The sequence below is a fragment of the Rhinoderma darwinii genome, chromosome 1 (genome assembly GCF_050947455.1).
Source record: "Rhinoderma darwinii isolate aRhiDar2 chromosome 1, aRhiDar2.hap1, whole genome shotgun sequence".
NCBI lineage: Eukaryota > Metazoa > Chordata > Amphibia > Anura > Rhinodermatidae > Rhinoderma > Rhinoderma darwinii.
The window spans coordinates 251,348,160-251,371,812 of record NC_134687.1 but is presented as its reverse complement, the minus strand read 5'-3'; the positions used below and the strand labels follow the sequence as shown (position 1 = coordinate 251,371,812).

Sequence of the window (23,653 nt, the reverse complement as noted above, 5' to 3'; positions counted from 1 at the left end):
AAGGATGTCTTGATGCTCACCTGCTTCCTTGTCCCTGTGCGTGGTGCAACATCCACCAGCACATCACGGTCTGCGTGCATCCAGGCATAGAACAAATTCATGGGGAAGGAGTGGATTTGTCTGACCAGATACTCAAACTGTACAATGCCATGAGGAAATCTAAAATCTGGTACAAAAAACTGGCGGTGTACTTTATCCAAATGACATTGTACAACTCATTTGTCATCTACTGGAGCACTGGTCATGAGGGGACATACATGGAATACCAGGAAAAGGTAATAAAATCCCTTGACTTTGGTAATGTGGCAGAGATAGGAGAAAGTTCTAGCTCTCCGCCGCCCCAAAAGGTGTCGTGTATGTTCCAGAAAAGGCGTAAGAAAAGACACCACATACTAGTGCGACACCTGTTCCTCCCATCCTGGACTGTGTATGAAGGAGTGGTTCCGCATATACCACATCTCTCTGGAGTTCTAAATTTTATTTTCATCTGTCCCTTCCATTTTCAATTATCATTCCTTTTATTTACCATTACCGTTTCACTATTTAAAAATTGGACTCTGAACATCCCCATAACAAAAATAAAATTCTCATTATACTCCTAGATGAGTACCTAGAATTCAAAAAATGTTGTAATATCTGCACAATTTTTTTAGGCCTATGCAAACATGACATGGTGCTCAATAATCATCCAAGTAAAATAAGGCCTCAAAATCCTTGTGGTGTACCAATACTTCCAGGCCCTGTCATATGTCCAGCAGCAGATTAGGGCCAAATTGGGGGTATATCTAAAGTCAGAAAAATAGCCTGATAAATGATGAGGTGCTTTTCTTCACTTGCATGCTCTGTGTCTAAAAAAATCTGTCCTATAAATTAGGCATTTGTTAAAAAATTGAAAAAAGAAGTGCATGTCACTTCTTGGGACGTTTTTGGAGCCGTTTTTCATTGACTCCATTGAAAAACAGCTCCAATAACGGCCGTAAATAAGCCGCAAAAAACGCGAGTTGCTACAAAAACATCTGAAAATCAGGAGCTGTTATTGCCTGAAAACAACTCCGTATTTTCAGACGTTTTTGGTCACTGCGTGTAAACATACCCTAAATGTCGGGAAAAATACATAATTTTGTAAAGCACTGTGGTATACCCAAACAGTTTTTAATACATAAATGTAAACCATATTGACCTACATTTTTTTATTAAAAGAAACTACAATATGTGACGAAAAAACAATGTTAGAGTTACTAAGATATGTAAAACCATCGGCGAGATATTCTCAGATAAAGTAACAGATACAAGATTTCAATAATCTGGCTTCGTCCTAGGGCTCTAAAATGGTTTAGTCCTGAAGGTGTTAATTTCCCAAAATACATGCATTAAATAAAAAAAATGACATTAATCGTTTATGCTAATATTGCTATACACATTGTGGGAATTAGCTCTGTAGCTGTCGGCAAAATTAGTACAAATTGCAGTCAGAGACTCATGGGTTTCCCGTCCTCCTTTTGGTGGCAGAATACAAAAATAAATATACAGCCTAAGGCCCCATGCACACGAACGTGCTTTTGCGGCCGCAATTCCCCCGAAAATCCACGGGAGAATTGCGGCCTCATTCATTTCCATGGGGCCATGCACACGAGCATAGTTTTTACGGTCCATGAATGGCCCGGGAGCCCGCACCGCAGAAAGAACGGACCTGTCTTATTACGGCCGTCTTCTCCGGTCCGGGCTCATTGAAAATAATGGCCGCGGCAATGTGCATGTCCCGCAATTTGCGGGCGGCTCGCGACTGACAGTCCGCAGCCGGCCGACCCGAAAATCACGGCCGTGCACATGGCTACGGTCGTGTGCATGAGGCCTTATATTCTCACACCCACTGTAGATGTCCAGCAGAAACCTAGCAGACCTCAGTATTACTGTCTCCAGACAGATGGCAGGTTCTGTCTTTTTTCCACATTGGCTCACCAAATGCACACCTTTTAAAGCTCCATGATGAGCTGTGAGTTGCAGAGAAAAACCTGTACGGGATAGGAAGGGAATGTTATCATTCCATAAAAATCCAGGCCTGAACATGAAAATTACCAAAGTCCTTAGCAAACTACTCCTTGCTAAGTATACTCAGTTTTCATGTATTCCTTCTATCTTATCCAGCTTTCCCTGGATGGGACTGTTACTTCCTAGAGCCTACTACACATATGAGAGGAATCTTGGGGAAATATAGCAATCCTCCACCACTTTTCTTGTCATTGTCTCACATACCCTCCCCCTTTGTTCGAACCTGTAGGGACGGACACTTTTAGCCATCAAGCAATGTGTCCTAGACAGAGCATCTGTATTCCCTTGCAGTTGCCTAACCTGTGCTCCACTGAAAATAAAACATTTTGCAACATGAGAAACCACCTTGTGTTTCGCTCTTTGGCCTGGCTCATCCAAGTAAGAGGAGAGTGCTCTGTAATGAACCTGAACTGTCAGCCAAACAGGTAATACCTCAGGGATTCTAGGGCCCACTTGATTGCCAGTCATATTCAACAATGAAAAAATTTTGTTTTAGGGGGTGTAAGCTTTCTGCTCATATATGTGACAGGGTGTTCTTCTCCCCCAATCTCTTGTGGAAGGACATGCTCCTAACCTAACATCAGAGGCGTCAGTCTGGACTATGAACACCTTGCTAAAATCAGGTGCAATCAAAAGGGGTTGTCTACAAAGGACAGACTTCAAGTCTTGAAACGCACCTTCAGCCATTGCGTTCCACTTGACCATGATCGATTTACCTACTTAGGTAAGATATGTCAAGAGCGCTGCTATGCAATCAAAATTTTGCATGAACCTGCGGTAATAGCCCACAATTCCCAAAGAAGCTCTCATCTGTTTTTTGTTTAAGGGTCCAGGCCAATTTTGGATGGCTTCCACTTTGTTCACTAAGGGTATGTTCACACGCTTAACCAAAAACTTCTGAAAATACGGAGCTCTTTTCAATAGACTCAAACGGCTCCAAAAACGTCCCAAGAAGTGACCTGCACTTTTTCAAAACGGCCGCGTAAAAAAACGGCCCGTCAAAACAGAACGCCGTTTTTCCCATTGCAATCAATGGGCAGATGTTTGGAGGCGTTCTGCATCCGATATTTCGGCCGTTTTTCGGGCATTTAGGGCCCAAAAACGGCCGAAAATAGGCCGTGTGAACATACCCTTAGGGTTTTATCACACCTCTTCCTATTCCATATCCCAGATAATGTGCCCCCTTAAGACCCAAAGCACATACTTTTTAGGATTTGTCTTTAACCCCACTGCCCTAAGTGAATCCAGTACTGCCTTCACTTTTGACAAATTACTTTCCCAGTCGTCACTAAAAAATATTATATGTTCCAGATATGCAGAAGCATATCTACAATGGGGTTTGAGTACTATGTCCATTAACCTCTGGAAAGTTGCCGGAGCTCCATGTAACCCGAAAGACAAACAGACATACTGGAAGAGACCATCTGGGGGGACAAATGCAATTTCTTTTTTAGCACTATCAGTGAGGAGCACTTGCCAGTATCCCTTGGTTAGGTCAAGCATAGAGAAATATCTAAAATGGCTGAGTCTCTCAATTAATTCATCAATTCTTGGCATTGGATATGCTTCAAACTTTGACATTTCGTTTAATTTTCAGAAATCATTACAGAACCACAATGTACCATCTGGTTTTGGAATCGGTACAATGGGACTTGACCACTCGCTTTTTGATTCCTCAATAACACCTCAATAACATTTTTGTTGACCTCTTCAGATATAGCTTGTCTGTACAGTTTCAAATGAGTACGTACCTGTGGCTCAGTGACATACGCCCAGGCAACTCTGAGAATACATCAATGTTTCTTAAGAAAAACTCTTTTGTTTCTTGCTTCTGAGCCTTGGATAGGGACTCTGATACACACACATCTTGGGCAATGTTAAAAGTGGTGTTTACCGATGTCACAGGAATCTCTGGAGTAATATTACCATGGAAACTCACCGCTTCCAGGGTTTGAGCAAGTTCACGTGGTTCAGCTGTTCTGGCTTTCTCTTACCAGGCTGGTACACTTAATAATTTACTTCTCCCACTTTCTTAATTATCTTGCATGGCCCTTGCCACTTAGCCAGATATTTACTGTCTACGGTTGGTACCAACAACATCACTTGATCACCTGGGTTAAAGGTTCTAACTTTAGCCGAACTGTTGTACACACGGCCTTGAGCCTGCTTTAATTGTTCCTTCACTATTGGCATAATAGCAATAATTCTGTCTTGCATGAGAGTAATAAGTTCAATTACACTTCTGTAGGGTGTGTGCTCCTGTTCCCAAGTCTCCTTTGTAATCATGGAGTCCACATGGGTGTCTGCCATACACTAGTACAAATGGGGAAAAACCTGTAGGGGATTGCGGAACTTTACATATTGCAAATAAGGCAAAAGGTAATCCCGATCCTTCCAAACCACCCTTTTTAAAATGCCCTTTAGTCATAGTATTAATTAACCTTTAAACCAGGCCATGTGTGTGGATGATATACATATGTATGCAGGTGTTTCATTTTCAAAAGCCTACACATTTCTGTAGTGACCCTAGACATGAAAGGAGTCCCCTGGTCTGTAAGAATCTCTTTGGGTATGCCGGTACGAGAGAACATGTAAAATAGCTATTTGGCCATTAGTTTAGATGAAGTGTTTCTGAAAGGCACTGCCTCAGGATACAGTGTTGCATAGTCTAACACAACCAGGATATACTTATATCCCCAAGCGAACTTTACTACAGGACTCACCAAATCCATTTCCACCCTTTCAAATGGTACCTCTATAATGAGCAATGGTACCAAGGGTACACTTCGGTAAAGTTTCTTGGGGACTTACTCACACAGCACGGCGTGATCTCACGACATCACGCTGTGCTGTCATTCACAGAAACTTTACCGAAGTGTCGAGAGTGTGAATAGACATTGCGTCCTGGCTGGAGACATTATCTATTCACTCTCAAGACACTTCGGTAAAGTTAATGTGGGAGTATGTGACTGCACAGCGTGATCTCGCGAGATCACGCTGTGTTGCGAGTACTGCTAAAAATGAATGGAGAGAAGTGTATGACGCTGATTGGTCAGCGTCATACACTTCTCTTTACAACGCCCAGTTGGTAAAAAAGTGAAAACACGCCCAGTTGTCCATTAAGAAACTAATTAGCATAAATCTAAAATTGTCCATAACTTGCTCAAAATTGATCGTTTTTCACTTATAATCTGGTGACAGAGCCTCTTTAATTATATACAAAGATATAAGGAAGCAACTTTTAAAAATACAAATAAAAGAAAGACTACTTTGTATTTTGTCGAGTAAACTTTGGTGTAAGTGCAACTACTGTTGTACACACGGCCTTGAGCCTGCTTTAATTGTTCCTTCACTATTGGCATAATAGCAATAATTCTGTCTTGCATGAGAGTAATATGTTCAATTACACTTCTGTAGGGTGTGTGCTCCTGTTCCCAAGTCTCCTTTCTAATCATTAAACAATATTTGTCTGAAAACACAAATACTTTTATCCTTACTCCAGTCATTTTGATTAAATACTATTAATTATTATTATTATCATCATTATCATTACCATTATAATGATCAAACTTCTATGCTTTGTGCTACTAATGTTCCGCACTTGTATCCTGCTAATTATTATAGAAAGAATGTGTTTAATAAACACGTGATTTGTGTACATTTTTAATAACTTTTGCATGCGATTTTTTGAAAGGCTGGAATTGCATAACATGTCAAATTTAAACCTCATTTGAGAATATGCTTGTTTATTTATTAGAACATATGCCTTTATATTAATTTTATATTTTATTTTCTAGGAAAAACAATACTTTTCATTCCCCGGGGAATTGCTAATGAGAATGCTCAAGATGCTAATTCTGCCTCTTATCACTTCCAGGTGACTTACTTCATGTTTATATAATGATTGTATACTATGTTTTTGTACACATGACTCAATCTTGTAACATACTAAGGCCTGATTCAGAATGGTGTAATATAGCTCTGCCATAGACTATGCACACAAGTAATGCTACCATGAATTATATGCAAAAATAATGCTACTTTACTATGTGGACGAACAGTGCTGCTATACACTGTACACACAAATGAAACTCCCATAACTGTAAACATAATTAATATCACCATATACTGCACCCACAAATAATGGTACTATATACTGTGCACAGAACCAATGCCACCATATCTTGTACACGCAAGTAATACTGTACAGGCAAATAATGCCGACACACAATGCACACATAGATAATGCAGTCATATACTATGGATCTCCAGTGGCGGATTAAGTGTACCATGGGCCCTGGGCTGTTGATACAACTTGGGCCCCCCTCACACAGAGTTCACAGCAGCACAGAATCTGCACGCTCCTATCCTGAAATACTCTGTGCTGCTGTGAACTCTGCTCTTACCATTACGTGGTGACTTGCCAATCATTTGAAGGTGTTATTGAGGACAGGAGTGGAGGAGAGGTAACAGACTGAGCTACGTAATGGTAAGAGCAGAGTTTACAGCAGCACTGAATCTGCACGCTCATCTCCTGAAATACTCTGTGCTGCCTTAAACTCTGTGGACAGGTCAGGATCCTGTTTTTTTTTAAATGCTGCACTGTAGCGCAGCCTTATATAATGGATCGAGGGGGTTCCCCAGCAGCATTTAAAAGAAACAGGATCCTGACCTGTCCACAGAGTTTAAGGCAGCACAGAGTATTTCAGGAGAGGAGCCTGTGATTGGCTGCAGAGGCCGCTGCAGCCTGTGATTGGTTGCAGAGGCCGCTGCAGCCTGTGATTGGCTGCAGAGGCCGCTGCAGCCTGTGATTGGCTGCAGAGGCCGTCACGTGGGATGAAGCGTCATCCCTGGAGGCCGGCCTTCTGACGTCATCCTGACGTGCGTGACCGCCACTACAGCCTGTGATTGGCTGCAGCGGCGACATGGATGAAACGTCATCGCTGGAGGCCGGACAGGAGGAATGTAAGTATGAACGTATTTATTTATTTTTTTATTACATTAAAATTGTATTTTCCGTGCGCCGAGCATGTACTGTCAAGGTTGTTGAAAGAGTTAGTGCAGCCCATTAACTCTATCAGCACCCTGGACAGTACCATGCTCGGCGCACGGAAATTACAGGTTCGGTCCGAATCTAACTTTTTCGTGAAATTCGGCGAACTAGCCGAACCGAACTTTTCATAAGTTCGCTCATCTCTAGTCATAATGATGGCGGCTGCGTGAAAATCTCGCAGCCGCGCATCATACACTGATGACACATGGAGCCATTAAGTGCCTTTTGCGCACGGAAAACGCCGCAGTTTTTGCGTGAGCAAAACGCACACGCTCGTGTAAATGAGGCCTAAAGGGTAAGTCAATTTTTAACAAACTTCTAACATGTCATAGTGACATGTCAGAACTTTTGATGGGTGGGGGTCCGGGTGCGGAGACTAAGCGGCAGAAGCGCTCATGTGAGCAAAGAGCCACTTCATTTCTGTTTGGCTTTTTCCGGAAAGCCAAAGTAGCGGTGTACGGGCTCATTGACTTTCTATGAGCCCGTACATAAGTTGCTCAGCTTTCCGGAAACAGAAACCAAGTGGCTCAGCGCTCACACGAGTGCTTCCGACGCTTAGTTTTAGTGATCAGAGGGAGTCGGCGAGAGACACTGCTTCCGTAACCATCATTCAGTTTTATGGGACTTACGGATGGTGGATATGTCATACATTTTTCTTATGGGAAAACTGAGGGCTGTATGGGGGGATTATATTGCAAGGGGAGGTGAGTTTGTCTGACTTCTGGGGGCTCTATAGGGAGGTCTGAGTGTCTGATTCTGACATCTCTGTGGGGGGGGTAGCCCCCCCCCCCCATAGAGCCCGTCGCTCAGACCCCCCTATACAGCCCCCAGAAGTCAGACAATTTGACTTACCCTTGTAATATATTAGTAACTAGTGAGGGCTCTATGGGAAGGGGGGATTATACTGAATGGCCCCCCATCCCATCCCCCATAGAGCTCTCAGTATTTCAGTATTTATTATACAGCAGGGAGGGTTGAGCGTGTAACTCACTGCTGAGTGTCTATGGAGGGAAATTATTGTCCCCCCCATAGAGTCCTCTGCAGTGAGTTACACCGCTCAGACCCCCCTGCTGTATAATAAATACTGAAATACTGAGAGCTCTATGGGGGATGGGATGGGGGGTTATTCCCCCCTTCATGGAGTCCTCTGGAGTCACTTAGATGTAAATTAAGATGGAGACGAACATGAACACTAACCTCCTCGTTGCTCGACCACCGCCCTTCTCGTCTGTTCCTCACTGGCGGTACGTGAAGCGTCAGAGGGGCGTGTTCTACCACGACTAGCAGACGCACGTCTGCTAGTCCTATCCAGCAATTGATATCCATCCCCCTCCTCATCAGCACTGCGCTGCCCTCTGTTGCAGTCCGCCCGCCCCTCCCTCTCAACGGCCATTAGCGGCGCTTTTTGTGAACGGCCATTAGTGAGTCCGACCTTAAGCGATTTAAAATGATGTGCGCCAATATTATAATCCGCCACTGTGGATCTCTCACAGCTGTTAGTGCTCACTGCAGTACAAGCCAGCAGTCCAATTCAAAACTCCATATATAGATAAACTCACGTAGATAAATAGAACAGTACTTACCAGAATAATTCAACACAATTTTTTTCCAGTGGCAGCTTAAAAAATAGAGAGGATTGTTACGGCTAGCGGACAGTATCCCGCTACAAGCGCACCTCATATATGTCCTCAATACAGATATTTATGTGACTTACACACCTTATTACACACCTTAAATATGTCACCAATACAGATAAATACATAAACTGTATACAATATATTTTTTATTGCTACAATTATAAAAAAAACACAACTTATTTTTTTATTTTTTTTTATTTTTTTTAAAGTTTTTTATTGTAAGAAAACAGCATTACAAAGTAAAACGTAAAAATATCAAAGGAAACAAATAAACAGAAAGAGAACATCAAACATAAAACAAAATACATAGTACATGCATGTACAGGTAATATTGCAGTATTTGAAGAAAAGAAACACATATCTATATGAGCAGATAGTCAAGTATAGTTATACATTATCAACAGATTATATGAGATGAATTCACCTAAAAAGAGAGCTTCTGCGTGAGGATTAACTCAGAGGAGATACAGAAATTGGGGTATTCAGGGAAACTATCAATGATTATGAAAATTTTATGTATTTTCTCCAGGGTTCCCATATTTTCAAAAAGGTATCCCTGGAATAGCTTTCCCAATGAGAAATTTCTTCCAATCTATAAATTTGGTCTACTTTCGCTATCCAATGCGCTACCGACGGGGTTTCAACAGACAGCCAGTAAGAGGGGTTCAGTAATCTCGCAGCAATTAGCAGAATCTGAAATAATTTCGAGGATAGAATCTTAGTATCAGAGGGGTTGATCAGTAACAAAGCAAGATCTGGGGAAGCTAATACCTTAGTGCCACATACATTGTTACAGTAGGTGAAGATATCTCTCCACCATTTTTGAATGACGGTACAGGACCACCAGATATGTAAAAAAGTACCTCTATCTGCATTGCATCTCCAGCAGGTGTCTGAATGTGTCGGCGTATATATGGAGGTTATGTCGGGCGTTTTATACCATTGGGATAAAATCTTGTATCCATTTTCTTGTATACGGACACATCTGGACATTTTATGTGGAGCCAACAACAATTTATGAAGTTCAGCCTCAGAGAAGGACCTGTTAGGGTATGTTCACACCTAGTCAACCAAAACGTCTGAAAATCCAGAGCTGTTTTCAAGGGAAAACAGACCCTGCTTTTCAGACGTTTTTTGACCAACTCGCATTTTTCGTGGCGTTTTCACGCCGTTTTCGCGGCGTTTTTTACGTCCGTTTTTGGAGCTGTTTTCATTGGAGTCTATGAGAAAACAGCTCCAAAAACTTCCAAAGAAGTGTCCTGCACTTCTTTTGACGAGGCTGTATTTTTACGCGTCGTCGTTTGACAGCTGTCAAACGACGACGCGTAAATAACAGGTCGTCTGCACAGTACGTCGGCAAACCCATTCAAATGAATGGGCAGATGTTTGCCGACGTATTGGAGCCGTATTTCCAGACGTAAAACGAGGCAAAATACGCCTCGTATACGTCTGAAATTTGGCCGTGTGAACATACCCTTAAGATCTCTTTCCCATATTTTAACAAAATACGGAGTTGCAGATGGGGCGGATGATATGAGTCTTTTATACAATAAAGAAATAGGTTTGAGGACTGGTGACGTCTGTGACAAGAGCTTTTCAAACCATAATAGAGGGCGTGTTTCGTTAATTGCCTGACCTAGAGCCCTGATCTTAAGTCTAATGAAGGAAAGCAAGGGAGAGTGATGAATGGGAATTTTTAGTATAGAGGATAAAGACAAGTCATCTTTTATATCACCTAAGTCATTAAAAAGCCGTGCCAACGGACATCTAGAGGAGGCAATCATACTAGGAATACTTTCCTTTAAGGCTCCTTGAGCAAGACTCAATATGTCTTTAACTTGTAGTAGAGGGGAAGGGACTGAACAATTGTCTGGGCATAATAGAAAAGAACGCCAGACCCTAAACGTCGCCAGTGTGAGTGGATTATATATCTTGGCCTCCTTTGTAGAGTCCCCGATATATAGTACTAATGTGCGGAGAGGGATTGAGGAAAGATCATTTTCTATTGACACCCATAGCTTATATACAGGGGCGTGGATCCAGTCTATGATCCTCGATAGATGTATGGCTTGATAATATTTTTCAGGATCAGGTAGACCTATACCTCCACTAGATTTGGGTCTGGTCAAGATGTCTTTAGCAATTCTAGCTTTCTTGTTCTGCCATATAAATTTAACAAATAATCTATTGACCTCTGTAACAAATGTCTTATTAAGTGGTATCGGCAGAACTTGCATAAGGTACGTAAGCTTTGGGAGAATAAATGACATTAAAACATTCTTCCTACCAAACCACGAGATAAAAGGGACTTCAAACCGCTTTAATTTGGCCGGTAAAGCGGCTAGAAAAGAGGCATAGTTTAGGGAAAATAAATTATCTAAATTGTTTCCAATCTTAATACCCAAGAACTTCAGGTAGGGAGAAGTCCAATCATAGTCAGAGCCACTTGCCAATTGTTTTTTCCGGGCCTCTGTTAAAGAGAATCCTAAGGCCTGAGATTTCCCTTTATTAATTTTAAAATTGGACATAATACTAAATACGTCAAAAGTGTGTTGAAGTCTGGGGAGAGCAGTTTCGGGATTGGTGATCATCAGTAACATATCGTCAGCGTAGGCCGCTACTTTATGAGTTCTGTTCCCTAAGCGTATAACTTGAATTTCAGTATCTAATCTAATTGCCTGCATGAGGGTCTCCATAACTGTCAAAAACAGTAAAGGAGATAAAGGGCAACCTTGTCTTGTACCATTACGTATCTTAAAGGGGGAAGATAAGACCCCATTCACCATGACAGATGCGGAAGGGGAGGCATACATTGAGAATATAGCATCTATGAAGGGGATAGGGAAGTTAAAGGACAGCAAAACTTTTCTCATATATATCCAGTCAATTCTATCAAATGCCTTCTCAGCGTCTGTGCTGAGAAGGACCATAGGAAGTTTGTGTCTACGTGAATAATGTAAAACGTGCAGGACTCTAAGAGAATTATCCTTACCCTCTCTATTTTTAACGAACCCCACTTGATCTGGTGAAATAATATCAGGAAGAATATGTTTGAGTCTGTTGGACAATAATTTAGCAATAAGTTTTAGGTCTGCGTTAAAGGCATGGTGTCGCCCCAAAAACATGTTTTTTTTTTAAAATTTAAACATTTAGTGTGTGGGTGATTAAACATTGTTCAAATTTTTTTTATTTTTTTCGCGAGTCAGGAAATATTATAAATTTTTTCAAATTTATAATACTACCCATTTTTGGTCACTAGATGGAGCTAGTTGGAGCTAGTTCCCAAAATTGCAGCATTGCAACATTGGGTTAAAAGCTCTCGCTCTAGTGAGCTCTCAGCATCCCCCCCTCCTTTATCCTGGCTAGTGCCGGGATAAACGAGGGGTTTGAAAGGTTTAACCTCCTACACTGTGTGTCGCCATTTTTTGAGGTAACCCACAGTGTAGTAGGTTTACATACAGTAGTAAACACACACAAACACTAACATACATTGAAATCGCTTACCTGCTCCTGCCGCCGCGGCTCCCTCCGGCCCGTCCGCTCCCTTTGCTGCCGCTGTTCCATGTGCACAAGTCCGGAAGCCGCGACCGGAAGTAGTAATATTACAGTCCGGCCGCGACTTCCGGTCCACAGGAAAATGGCGCCGGACGGCGCCAATTTCGAATAGGACTGTGTGGGAGCGGCGCATGCGCAGTTCCCACACAGACGCCGTACACGGACGTGAATGGGACGGGAGCCGTTCACAGTCCCTATGGGACTGTGGCTGCCGTACTCCATGTCTGTGTGTGTCGTTAATCGACACACACAGAAATGGAACAAAAAATGGCAGCCCCCATAGGGAAGAAAAAGTGTAAAAATAAGAAACAGTAAAACACAAACACACAAATGAATATAAACGTTTTTATTACAGCACTAACATCTTTAACATATTAAAAAATTATTTGCCATGACACTGTTCCTTTAAGGAGAGAAATGGGCCTATAGTTGGAGCAAGAGGACGAGTTTTTACCATCTTTAGGAATAAGAGTAATATGTGCATGAGTGATATCAGAGGAAAGTGGGTGTCCCAGTAGAGAGAGGTTCGCTAGTGACAACAATCTAGGTAGCAATATTTCCCTAAATGAGGAGTAATACATAACAGGTAGGCCGTCTGGACCAGGACATTTACCGGGAGGAGTTTGCCTCAGGGCAATTTCTAATTCTGTCATAGTGAATGGCTGAATCAGCTGCTCACTTTGGGAGGGAGAAATCTGTGGTAGAGATAAGGAATCTAAAAATTTAGAAATTAGCGAGAGTCTGTCAGTCTTAAGGGAGGAGGTATCAGCTGTTGTTAGATTGTAAAGATTGTTATAGTAAGAACGAAATTGTTCAGCTATAGAAGTTGAGGAGTAGACATAAGCACCCGTCGCGTCTTTCAGCATATGTACATAGTTAAGAGTATGTCTTTGTTTAAACCTTTTTGACATAAACTTAGAAGCTTTATTTCCATGTGCATAAAATTTATGTCTAGAGTGCACAAAGGACTTGGCTGAGGACAAGTTCAATTTATTTAACAGTTGAGTTCTCAAGGAAGTCAACTCCTGCGTATGCTGCATCGCGACAAATGCTTTATTCAAACTCTCTACCTTCCGGATTTTAATTAAAAGTTTGTCAACACACTTAGTTCGTTCTTTTTGTAGGTAGGAACAGTAGCTAATAAAGTGACCGCGGATAAACGCCTTGTGAGCGTCCCAGATTATTTCAGGGGAAACTTCCGGGGTTTCATTGGTTTGGAAGTAATCAGCTAATTTAGATTTGAAATGTTCCTTAACAGTTGATGAGCCTAGTATAGAATCATTTAGCCTCCAGGTAGATGAACGTTTGTGCCTGTTCGGGAAATTTAAAGTTAGAAAAATAGGAGCATGATCGGAGTGCAACTGCGAACCTATCTCCACTTGGGAGCAGTATTTAAGTGAGGATTTGGGGAGAAAAAAATAGTCTAACCTGTGGTAGAAAGAATGTACAGATGAATAATAGGTGTAATCCAACTGAGTCGGGTTTAGGCATCTCCAAACATCTATTAAACCATACGATATTAGTAAAGATTTAAATCTACATAGTGCATTAACCGATAAAGCAGACTTCTTGGAGGAGGAATCAACCAATGGATCAATAGTTAGATTGAAATCTCCACCAATAAGAACCAAACCTTCTGAAAATGAATCTAGGAGAGCAAACGTAGACAACAGCCAGGCAATTTGACCAGTATTTGGGGCATAAAGATTCGCAAATGTGAACGTCTGATCTCCCACAGTGCCCTTCAAAAATAAATATCTGCCCTCTACATCTTGGAGATGAGATGAATAATTAAAGGGATAATTACGACGGAAGCCTATACTCACTCCTCTAGAGGCTGAGTGTGGAAGTCCGCAATGATGCCAAACAGGAAAATGTGAGAAGGAGAAATTAGGGAAATGGTTATTTTTATAATGGGTTTCCTGTAGCATTATGACATCGCAAGATGCCTTTTTAAGAGAGGAAAAAATCTGACATCTCTTAGAGGGGGAGTTAAATCCTCTGACATTATATGAAACTATCTTTAAGGACGCCATGATACAGCATTACTAGAGATTCCAAAAAAGTAGAAATATACATGTACCAACAGTAAAAAATAAACCTGTCGAAGCAATCTGACAGTTAACAGCATAACCAGTAGCATTAGCGTATATCCTAATTCAACAAATGGTTGTACAGAACGTGCATTCATGTCTATGAATATGACAGAATGTATATCAGCAGTGTCTGTAAATAACAATGGAGTGTAGAACATTAAAGTATAGTGTGGGGTAATAGCCATAATAGATTCCAAACCCACAATTTACGGACTTCACAATGGCAATATGGGTACAATTGCATAAGATAACTACTATAAGTAGAAAAATAATGAGCAGACAAGGTTATAACAGATATACATCACAGCAAGGTAAGTGAAGAAAATAAACTCTTCATATATAACTAGCTCAGAGAAAATCGAACGAATAGACGCATAAACGCATAGATCAGTCATTATCTTCCACCAATCTCCTCGGAGTCATACGATCTGATCTTTTCCTATGCCTTGGCGCTTTGAACGCTGGATTCTGCTTCCACGGAGTGGTCTGAGTGACCGGAGGGAGAGAAGCGAGATCCGTAACAAGGTCCCAATCTTCGATGTGTAAAGTAGCAATTCCCAGATGATCGTATACTTCAGCGAGATCACCCACAAACCTGTGGCCCTCCACCGAGAAGGATAGACCAAAAGGAAAGGTCCAACGATATAAAAATTTTCTTGCTTGTAGGAGATCTGTAAGTGGTTTAAGCTTCTGAAGGGTGACCGCTGCTAAATCTTGGTAAATGGAGATCACTGTGCCTTTAAATAAGAATGGTGCAGTTTCCCGAGACTTAAAGAGAATTTTATCTTTCACTTTGAAGTTAAGATATTTGCAAATTATATCTCTAGGCGGCTCGTTCCCCGTAGGCTTCGGGCGTAGTGCTCTGTGAGCTCTTTCAATAATTATTTGTTCTTCAGAATAAGTGTCTCCCAGGATAGAGCGGGATATGGACATAATGGCATCCGAAATTTCTGCTGGCGGTACCGATTCAGGGATACCACGAAAACGTAAGTTATTTCGGCGGCTACGGTTTTCTTGATCTTCAAGAGATCTAAAGATAGTATTGAATGTAAGTTGGCAAGACGAGAAGCTTTGCACAGTTGCTGCATTAAATTCTAAAATGGCCGCTTGATTATTTTCCAGGGTCTCAACCCTGTGGCCAATTTGCTTAATATCTTGTTTTATCTCTGCAATATCTTTTATAGCCGGTTCTAAGGTTCTGGTAAGTACCTGAGTGATAAAGTGTCTCGTCAATGGTAGTTCCTCAGCGGCCGAGGTGTCAGCATTTTCTCCTTCCACATCAGAGGCGTCTGCACTCGTGTCTCCTTGCTGTCTGTGAGAGGACGGCGCCATCTTGGGACCTCTCGGCGGGAGGGAGACGGCCCGTTTCTCAAAGTATTTCTCCACTTTTGCTTGTGAGGGGGTCGGAACAACGATCTCCGATGCTTCCCTCACCTTACTGCCTCCATACTTCACCATTGTGAAGTTTATGCCGCTTGTGTTAGCTTCTGTGGGTCATTGCATTTATGGAGCTCAGCGAGACACGTCCATGCAGTCTCAGCGCTAGCTCCGCCCCCAAACACAACTTATTTTTATGCGAGAAGCCCAGTGAATTTGTTATTTATTGTCCATTCAGCTTCCCTACGCAGTAGTAAACAGTCAGTCTCCACCCCTAGGGTTAATTGTAAGGGTATGTGCACACACACTAATTACGGACGTATTTCGGCCGCAAGTACCGGACCGAACACAGTGCAGGGAGCCGGGCTCCTAGCATCATAGTTATGTACGATGCTAGGAGTCCCTGCCTCGCTGCAGGACAACTGTCCTGTACTGTAATCATGTTTTCAGTACGGGACAGTTGTCCTGCAGCGAGGCAGGGACTCCTAGCATCGTACATAAGTATGATGCTAGGAGCCCGGCTCCCTGCACTGTGTTCAGTCCGGTACTTGCGGCCAAAATACGTCCGTCAATTACGGACGTAATTAGTGTGTGTGCACATACCCTAAGAGTATGTAAAAACGCCCGAAAAATCGGAAGCAGAACGCCTCCAAACATCTGCCCATTGATTTCAATAGGAAAAACGGCGTTCTGTTCCGACGGGCCTTTTTTTAAGCGGTCGTTTTGAAAAACGGCCACGTAAAAAAACAGCCGTTTTTGGAGCTGTTTTTCATAGACTCTATTGAATACAGCTCCAAAAATGGTCGTACAAAAAGCTGCGAAAAACGCGAGTGGCTTAAAAAACGTCTGAAAATCAGGAGCTGTTTTCCCTTGAAAACTGCTCCGTATTTTCAGACGTTTTTGAGTTTGCGTGTGAACATACCCTCACTCATTTTCTAAATGCAAATGTCAATACCTCGGCATACACCTACTTCTCTGATGTGTTCAATAAACAATTTGCTCCTTTACCTGACTGAACTGAATATTCGTATTCCCTAAAATTTTGAATAATTTTCTAATTGTTTTACCAATATAAAAAAAAAGAGTCTCCACAAAGACAAAAAATAACATACACAAAGAAGTCAGAATGATAGGTTATAAAATCCGATACATGATAATTGATACCTTCTATTCTTAACATCTGGTGACAGTAAGGGTATGTTCACACAAGGTCATTACGTCCGTAATTGACGGACGTATTTCGGCCGCAAGTACCGGACCGAACACAGTGCAGGGAGCCGGGCTCCTAGCATCATACTTATGTACGATGCTAGGAGTCCCTGCCTCGCTGCCGGACAACTGTCTCGTACTGAAAATATGATTACTGGGAAAACAGCTCCTGATTTTCAGACGTTTTTTAAGCCACTCGCGATTTTCGCTGCATTTTTTACGGCCAAAAACTACTCAAGAAGTGACATGCACTTCTGTTTCGCAGCCATTTTTTTTATGCGGCCGTTTTGAAAAATGTCAGTACAATGTTTGTACAGTTCTTGGAAGGAATAAATTATGTGACAATTGTATTAAGCACACATATATTCACTGTATTTTTCAGACTATAAGACGTAGTTTTTAGCAAGAATAAATCTTGCTAAAAAGTCCCTGCATCTTATAGTCTGCAGTCAAGGGATCTCGCAGCGCCGGGCCCCCTGACCGCTTCTTACTTAACCCCTTCCCGACCCACGATGTGCGGCACATCATGGAGCGGGGAGGGGATGATGTTTGGAGTGGAGCGGGCTCACGCGCTGAGCCCTCTCCATACACTGCAAGTGTCAGCTGTGTTTTACAGCTGACACGCTGCTCTAACGGCCAGGAACAGATGTCGGCGCTGTTCCTGGCCGTTTAACTAGTTAAATGCTGCGGTTAATAGCGACCGCGGCATTTATACTGGTCTTCCCATGAAGGACATTTATGACAAATCCACAGGATATGTCATAAATGTCAGATAGATGCGGGTCCCACCTCTGGAACCCGCACCTATCTCTCGAACGAGGTCCCCTAAGGGTATGTTCACACGATGAGAGGCATTTACGTGTGAAAAGACAGACTGTTGAGACGCTCGTAAATCTTGAGCTGTGCTTCATTGAGTTCAATGAAGAACAGCTCAAATTACGTGGCCGAGGCAGTCCATTTACGCGTCGTCGTTTGACAGCTGTCAAACGACAACGCGTAAATTACAGGGTGTCTGCACAGTACGTCGGCAAACCCATTCAAGTGAATGGGCAGATGTTTGCCTACGTATTGTAGCCCTATTTTCAGACGTAAAACGAGGCATAATACGCCTCGTTTACGTCTGAAAATAGGTCGTGTGAACCCAGCCTAAACTCCGTTCTATCTTACCCGGCTCTACTGTCTCCCGGCCACTTCCTGGTCAGGTGGTTGGGAGTTACGGAAACAGCCGAGTGCTTGGAGTTGCGAAAACAGCGTAGCACCGCGAGCTACGCTGTTTCCGTAACTCGGTAGCTACGAAAACAGCGTACATGGTCGAGTTACGAAAATAGCGTAACTCGCAGAGCTACGCTGTTTCCATAACTCCCATACAACTAAATAGTAGTTACGGAAACAGCGTAGCTTGCTACGCTACTTCTGTAACTGCCATTCACTACTATGGGAGTTACGGAAACAGCGTAGTTCTGCGAGTTACGCTATTTCCGTAACTGATCCATGTATTGCAGTGTATTGTACCAACTATCTAATGATCGCTGGTTCAAGTCCCTTAGGGCAACTAATAAAATGTCTAAAAAAAAAAAGTGAAATAGGAGTGTAAAAATTTTTTAAAAGTTAAAAAAAAAACCTTTTCCCATTTTTCCCCAATCACAATGTCAAAATAAAAAAAATTGTTAGCGCTGCGTCCATAAAAGACCGCAACTATTACAATATAGCAGTTGCTATTTTGTACGGTATTTTATTGCACGGTGAACGGCATAAAAAAAAAATAATAAAACCCCAGAATCTTTGATTTTGTCACGATAGCGCTAAAAAGAATGAAATAAAAAGTGATAAAAAAATCCTATGTACCAAAAAATGGTTAATAGTTGATGGCTAATAAAAACTACAGCTCGTGCCGCAAAAAATAAGCCCTCACACCGCTCAAACGATGAAAAGATATAAAAGTTATGGCTCTCAGAATGTGGTGAAACTGAACAAATTATTTTTTTTAACTAATAGTTTTTTCTTTGTAAAAGTAGTAAAATATGAATATTTTTCCTATTTTATGTTGTCTAAAACCTGGGTGCGTCTTATAGTCAGGTGCATCTTATAGTCTGAAAAATACGGTACATATGTTAATAAAATCACCCCTAAGGCCCCATACACATGGCCGTGCCCGTATTCACGGGCCACTGACAGGCGCCTGCATTCTCGGCCCATGCTCCCATACAAAAACTTGTGTCCTACAAAGTATGGGAGCACGACCCGTAAAACGCAAAAGATAGGACATGTCCTATCTTTTTGGGGTACACTTCTACGGCTCGGACACCTTCCCGTAAATAAACGGGAAGGTGTCCGTGGACAATAGAAGTGAATAGGTCCGTAATTGTGGACTGTAATTATGGTTCGCAATTATGGACGATTTTTACAGGCGTGTGTGTGGGGCCTAAGGTGTCTTTTTCCAAACTGAACAAGCCCAATTTTTCAAGCCTCTCTTTGTAAGAGACACCTCCCATCCCATTTATTCATCTAGTCACCCGCCTTTGAACCCTCTCCAGCTCTTCTTCAGTATGTCCTTTTTACAATGTATAATGAAGAGATGGTTATGTTTGCTCCCTGCAAGGAGGATTCATCCACTGAGGGACCGCAGTGGGTGGCAGCCGGCAAAGACATTGATTATTCCACAAAAATCTCAGCGCCACTGTTCCATATCCTCTCCCTTTTTTTAACTCATATGTGCGCTTTTTACAATGTGACGTCCAAATCTGAATTCCATTCTCGTGCTGCGGTTGCCGCTCCTACCAGGAATTTATAAAGGCATAATTACATTTGGATCATGGATTATTCCACTTTTATTCCATTTAATGTGTATGCAGTAATTCTATTATCGCGGTCTATGTACATTTGTTTACATTGATCAACATTAACCCCTTCCCGACATTTACCGTAAATATACGTCATGGAAAGCCAGTGCTTCCCGCAAAATGTTTGGCACCGGTTCAGAAGATGAGCCGGTGCCATCATCGTCGGATCTCAGCTGTATCTGACAGCTGACATCCGACTGTAATTGCGGGGACCGAAATTAGCTTCGATCCTGGCCATTAACCCCTTAAGTGCAGCGCTCAAACGTGATCGCTGCACTTAAGGTGTTTGCAGCTCATCGGAACCCCAGAAATGAAATTGCCGGGGTTCCGGTAGCTGCAATGGCAACCGGAGGCCTAATACTGGCCTCCTGGTCTGCCTAGCACCGAAGCCGGTCAAGATCTGCCCGGCGGCGGAGCCTGATCGGCTTCCGTAGCTGCCGGCAAGATGGCGCCGGGTCAGGAGCTGATCCGGCGTCATCAGTGGTGGAAGTCAGCTGTACTGTACAGCTGACATCCACTTGTAACGGCAGGAACCATAACTAGCTCCGATCCCTGCCATTAACCCCTTCGATGCAGCAATCGAAAGCGATTGCTGCATCGTAGCGGTTACTAGCAGATCGCTGGCGACTGGCGACTGCTGTTATGGCAACAGGAGACACAATGGTCTCCTGCTCTGCCATTACGGAAGCCGAGTTAAGCCCCGCCGGGAGGCGAAGCCTAATCGGCTTGCTGTCAGTGAATGACTGACAGATCTAATACATTGCACTACATAGGTAGTGCAATGTATTAGAAAAAAAAAAAATCTGACCGTTGGACCTTCAAGTCCCCTAGGGGGACTTGAGAAAAAGTGTAAAAAAAAAAGTGTAAAAAAAAGTATAAAAAAGTGTCAAAAAAAGTGTCAAAAATAAAAGTTTGAAAACAATAAAAGTTTCAAGTAATCAAATAAAACACAATCCCCCTTTTACTCTTATCAAGTCCTTTATTATTGAAAAATAATAATAAACAATATGTATTTGGTATCGCCACGACCGTAACGACCTGAGGTATCAAAATATTATATTATGTATTGCACGCGGTGAACAGCGTAAAAAAAAAACGTAAAAAACTTTACCAGAGTTTCTGTTTTTTGGTCACTTTGCCCTACAAATATTAGAATAAAAAGTAATCAAAAAGTCGCACGTATCCAAAAATGGTACCTATAAAAACTATAGCTCGTCCCGCAAAAAACAAGCCCTCATACACCTCCGTCGACAAAAAAATAAAAAAGTTATGGTTCTCACAACTTGGCGACAGAAAAAATACATTCGTTTTACAAAAGTAATTTTATTGTGCAAAAAGTTGTAAAACATAAAAAAGTGCTATAAATTAGGTATCGCCGGAATCGTACTGACCCGCAGAATAAAGTTAACATGTAATTTATAACGCATGGTGAACGCTGTATAAAAAAAACGAAAAAAGCTGTGCCAGAATTGCGTTTTTTTGTTTACCTGAAATAGGATAAAAGGTGATCAAAAAGTCGCATGTACCCCAAAATGGTGCCAATAGTAACTACAGCTCGTCCCGCAACAAACCAGCCCTCATACCACTACGTCTATGAAAAATAAAATTAGTTATGGCTACAATAAGTCAGGAAATAAAAAAATATGCAGTTGTGCCCGAGGGGAACATTTCTTCTGTTTCAAGAGGCGATTTATCAAGGACCTAAAATTAGGGAACCAGGAAGGGGAGAGCCCAAACATATCCGCTGGAAGCGACGGTGCCCGTATTATACCAGGACAACACTTTCCCAGCAAAATTCCCCAAACTACAAAGGTGCGGAGTGTGGACCAAAAGGGGGATAAGAAATGACACCATTTATCAGTGCGACACTGGTGTGTTACAGCGTAACACACATCTATGGATTATTTTATTATTATTTTTTACCCCATTATAATACCACCTGACTATGCCCCTTATATACTCCGCCCCGGTAACATGTACCCCCACATTATAAATGGAAACACCAGCAATACTCAAACAAATATAGTACCAAGCTCTCCAAAAGCCAAATGGTGCTCCCTCGGCTCTGAACCCTACAGCGTGCCCAAACAGCAGTTTCCTTCAACATATACGGCATCGTCATACCCGGGAGAACCCTTTTAACAATTTTTGGGGTGTGTGTCTCCAGCGTTATAAGCTTGGCATGACGTATTTACCACTGAATGGTATATCTAGGGAAAAATATAAATTTTTAATTTGCACCATCCGCAGTGCATTCATTTATGGAAAAGACCTGTGGGGTGAAAATGCTCACTACACCCCTTAATAAATGCCTTGAGGGGTGCAGTTTCCATAATTGGGTCACTTCTCAGGGGTTTCTTTTTATTATTTCACATCTGAGCCTCTGCAGTTGTGAACCAATACTTTGTAAATCGCCAAATTAGGCCTCCACTCCGCATGGTACTCTTCACTCCTGAGCCCTGTCATATGTCCAGGCAAAAGATTAGGGTCACATGTAGGGTGTTTCTAAAACCGAGAAACACCGCATAATAATTAGAGAGCTGTCTTGTTATGGTGGCACAAGCCGGGAATCACATATTGGCATATCTATGGAAAAAAATCAAATTTTTACTCTGCAACATCGAGTGCACACTAATTTCTACAAAACACCTGCAGGGTTAAAATGCTTACTACACCCCTTGGTAAATGCATTGAGGGGTGTAGTTTCCAAAATGGCGTCACTTCTGGGGGGTTTCCACTGTTTTGGGCCCACAGGCGCCCAGAAACCAATCCAGCAACATCTGCACTCCAAATGGCGGTCGTTCCCTTCTGAGCCCTGCCGTTTGCCCAAACAGCAGTTTATGACCACATATGGGGTATTGCCGTACTCGGGAGAAATTGCTTTACAAATGTTGGTTTCTTTTTTTCCTTTATTTGTTGAGAAAATGAAAAAATTTGCACTAAAGGTACGTCTTATTGAAGAAAAAGGATTGTTTTTATTTTCACTGCCCAATTCTAATAAGTTCTATGAAACATCTGTGGGGTCAAAACGCTCACTAGACCCCTAGATGAATTCCTCAAGAGGTGTAGTTTCCTAAATGGAGTCACTTTTTGGGCGTTTTCATTGTTTTGTCCCCTCAGGGGCTTTGCAAATGTGACATGGCCTCCGCAAATCATTCCTGCTAAATGTGATCTCCAAAAGCCAAATAGCGCTCTTTCCCTTCTCAGCCACGCCGTGTCTCCAAACAACCGTTTATTACCACATGTGGGGTATTGTTTTACTCGGGAGAAATTGCTTTACAAATTTTGCGGTGCTTTTTCTCCGTCAGTCCTTGTGGAAATGATAAAAAATTAGCTAAACCTACATTTTCTTTGAAAAAATTTAGATTGTCATTTTCAGGGCCTACTTCCAATAATTTATGCAAAAAACCTGTGGGGTCAAAACACTCACTATACCCCTAGATAATTTCCTCAATGGGTGTAGTTTCCAAAATGGGGTCACTTGTGGGGGGTTTCCACTGTTTTGTCCCCTCAGGGGCTTTGTAAATGTGACATGGCCTCCGCAAACCATTCCTGCTAAATTTGAGCTCCAAAAGCCAAATAACCCTCTTTCACTTCTAAGCCCTGCCGTGTGTCCAAACAGCCGCTTATTACCACATGTGGGGTATTGTTTTACTCGGGAGAAATTGCTTTACAAATTTTGCAGTGCTTTTTCTCCTTTAGTCCTTGTTGGAAATGAGAAAAAAAATCACTAAACCTACATTTTCTTTGAAAAAATTTAGATTTTAATTTTCACGGCCTACTTCCAATAATTTCTGTAAAAAACCTGTGCAGTCAAAATGCTCACTACACCCTTAG

The 23,653-nt window shown here is 42.1% G+C and overlaps 1 protein-coding gene across 1 annotated transcript in view; it reads left to right on the top strand.

The window, feature by feature from the left end:
* LOC142740843 (excitatory amino acid transporter 5-like) overlaps positions 1 to 23,653 on the top strand; it is a 414,141-nt gene that overhangs the window by 170,423 nt on the left and 220,065 nt on the right. Inside the window, exon 2 of the mRNA XM_075850270.1 lies at positions 5,847 to 5,926. Within this exon, the coding sequence (XP_075706385.1) occupies positions 5,847 to 5,926 (80 nt within the window). The remainder of the gene's footprint in view (positions 1 to 5,846; positions 5,927 to 23,653) is intronic.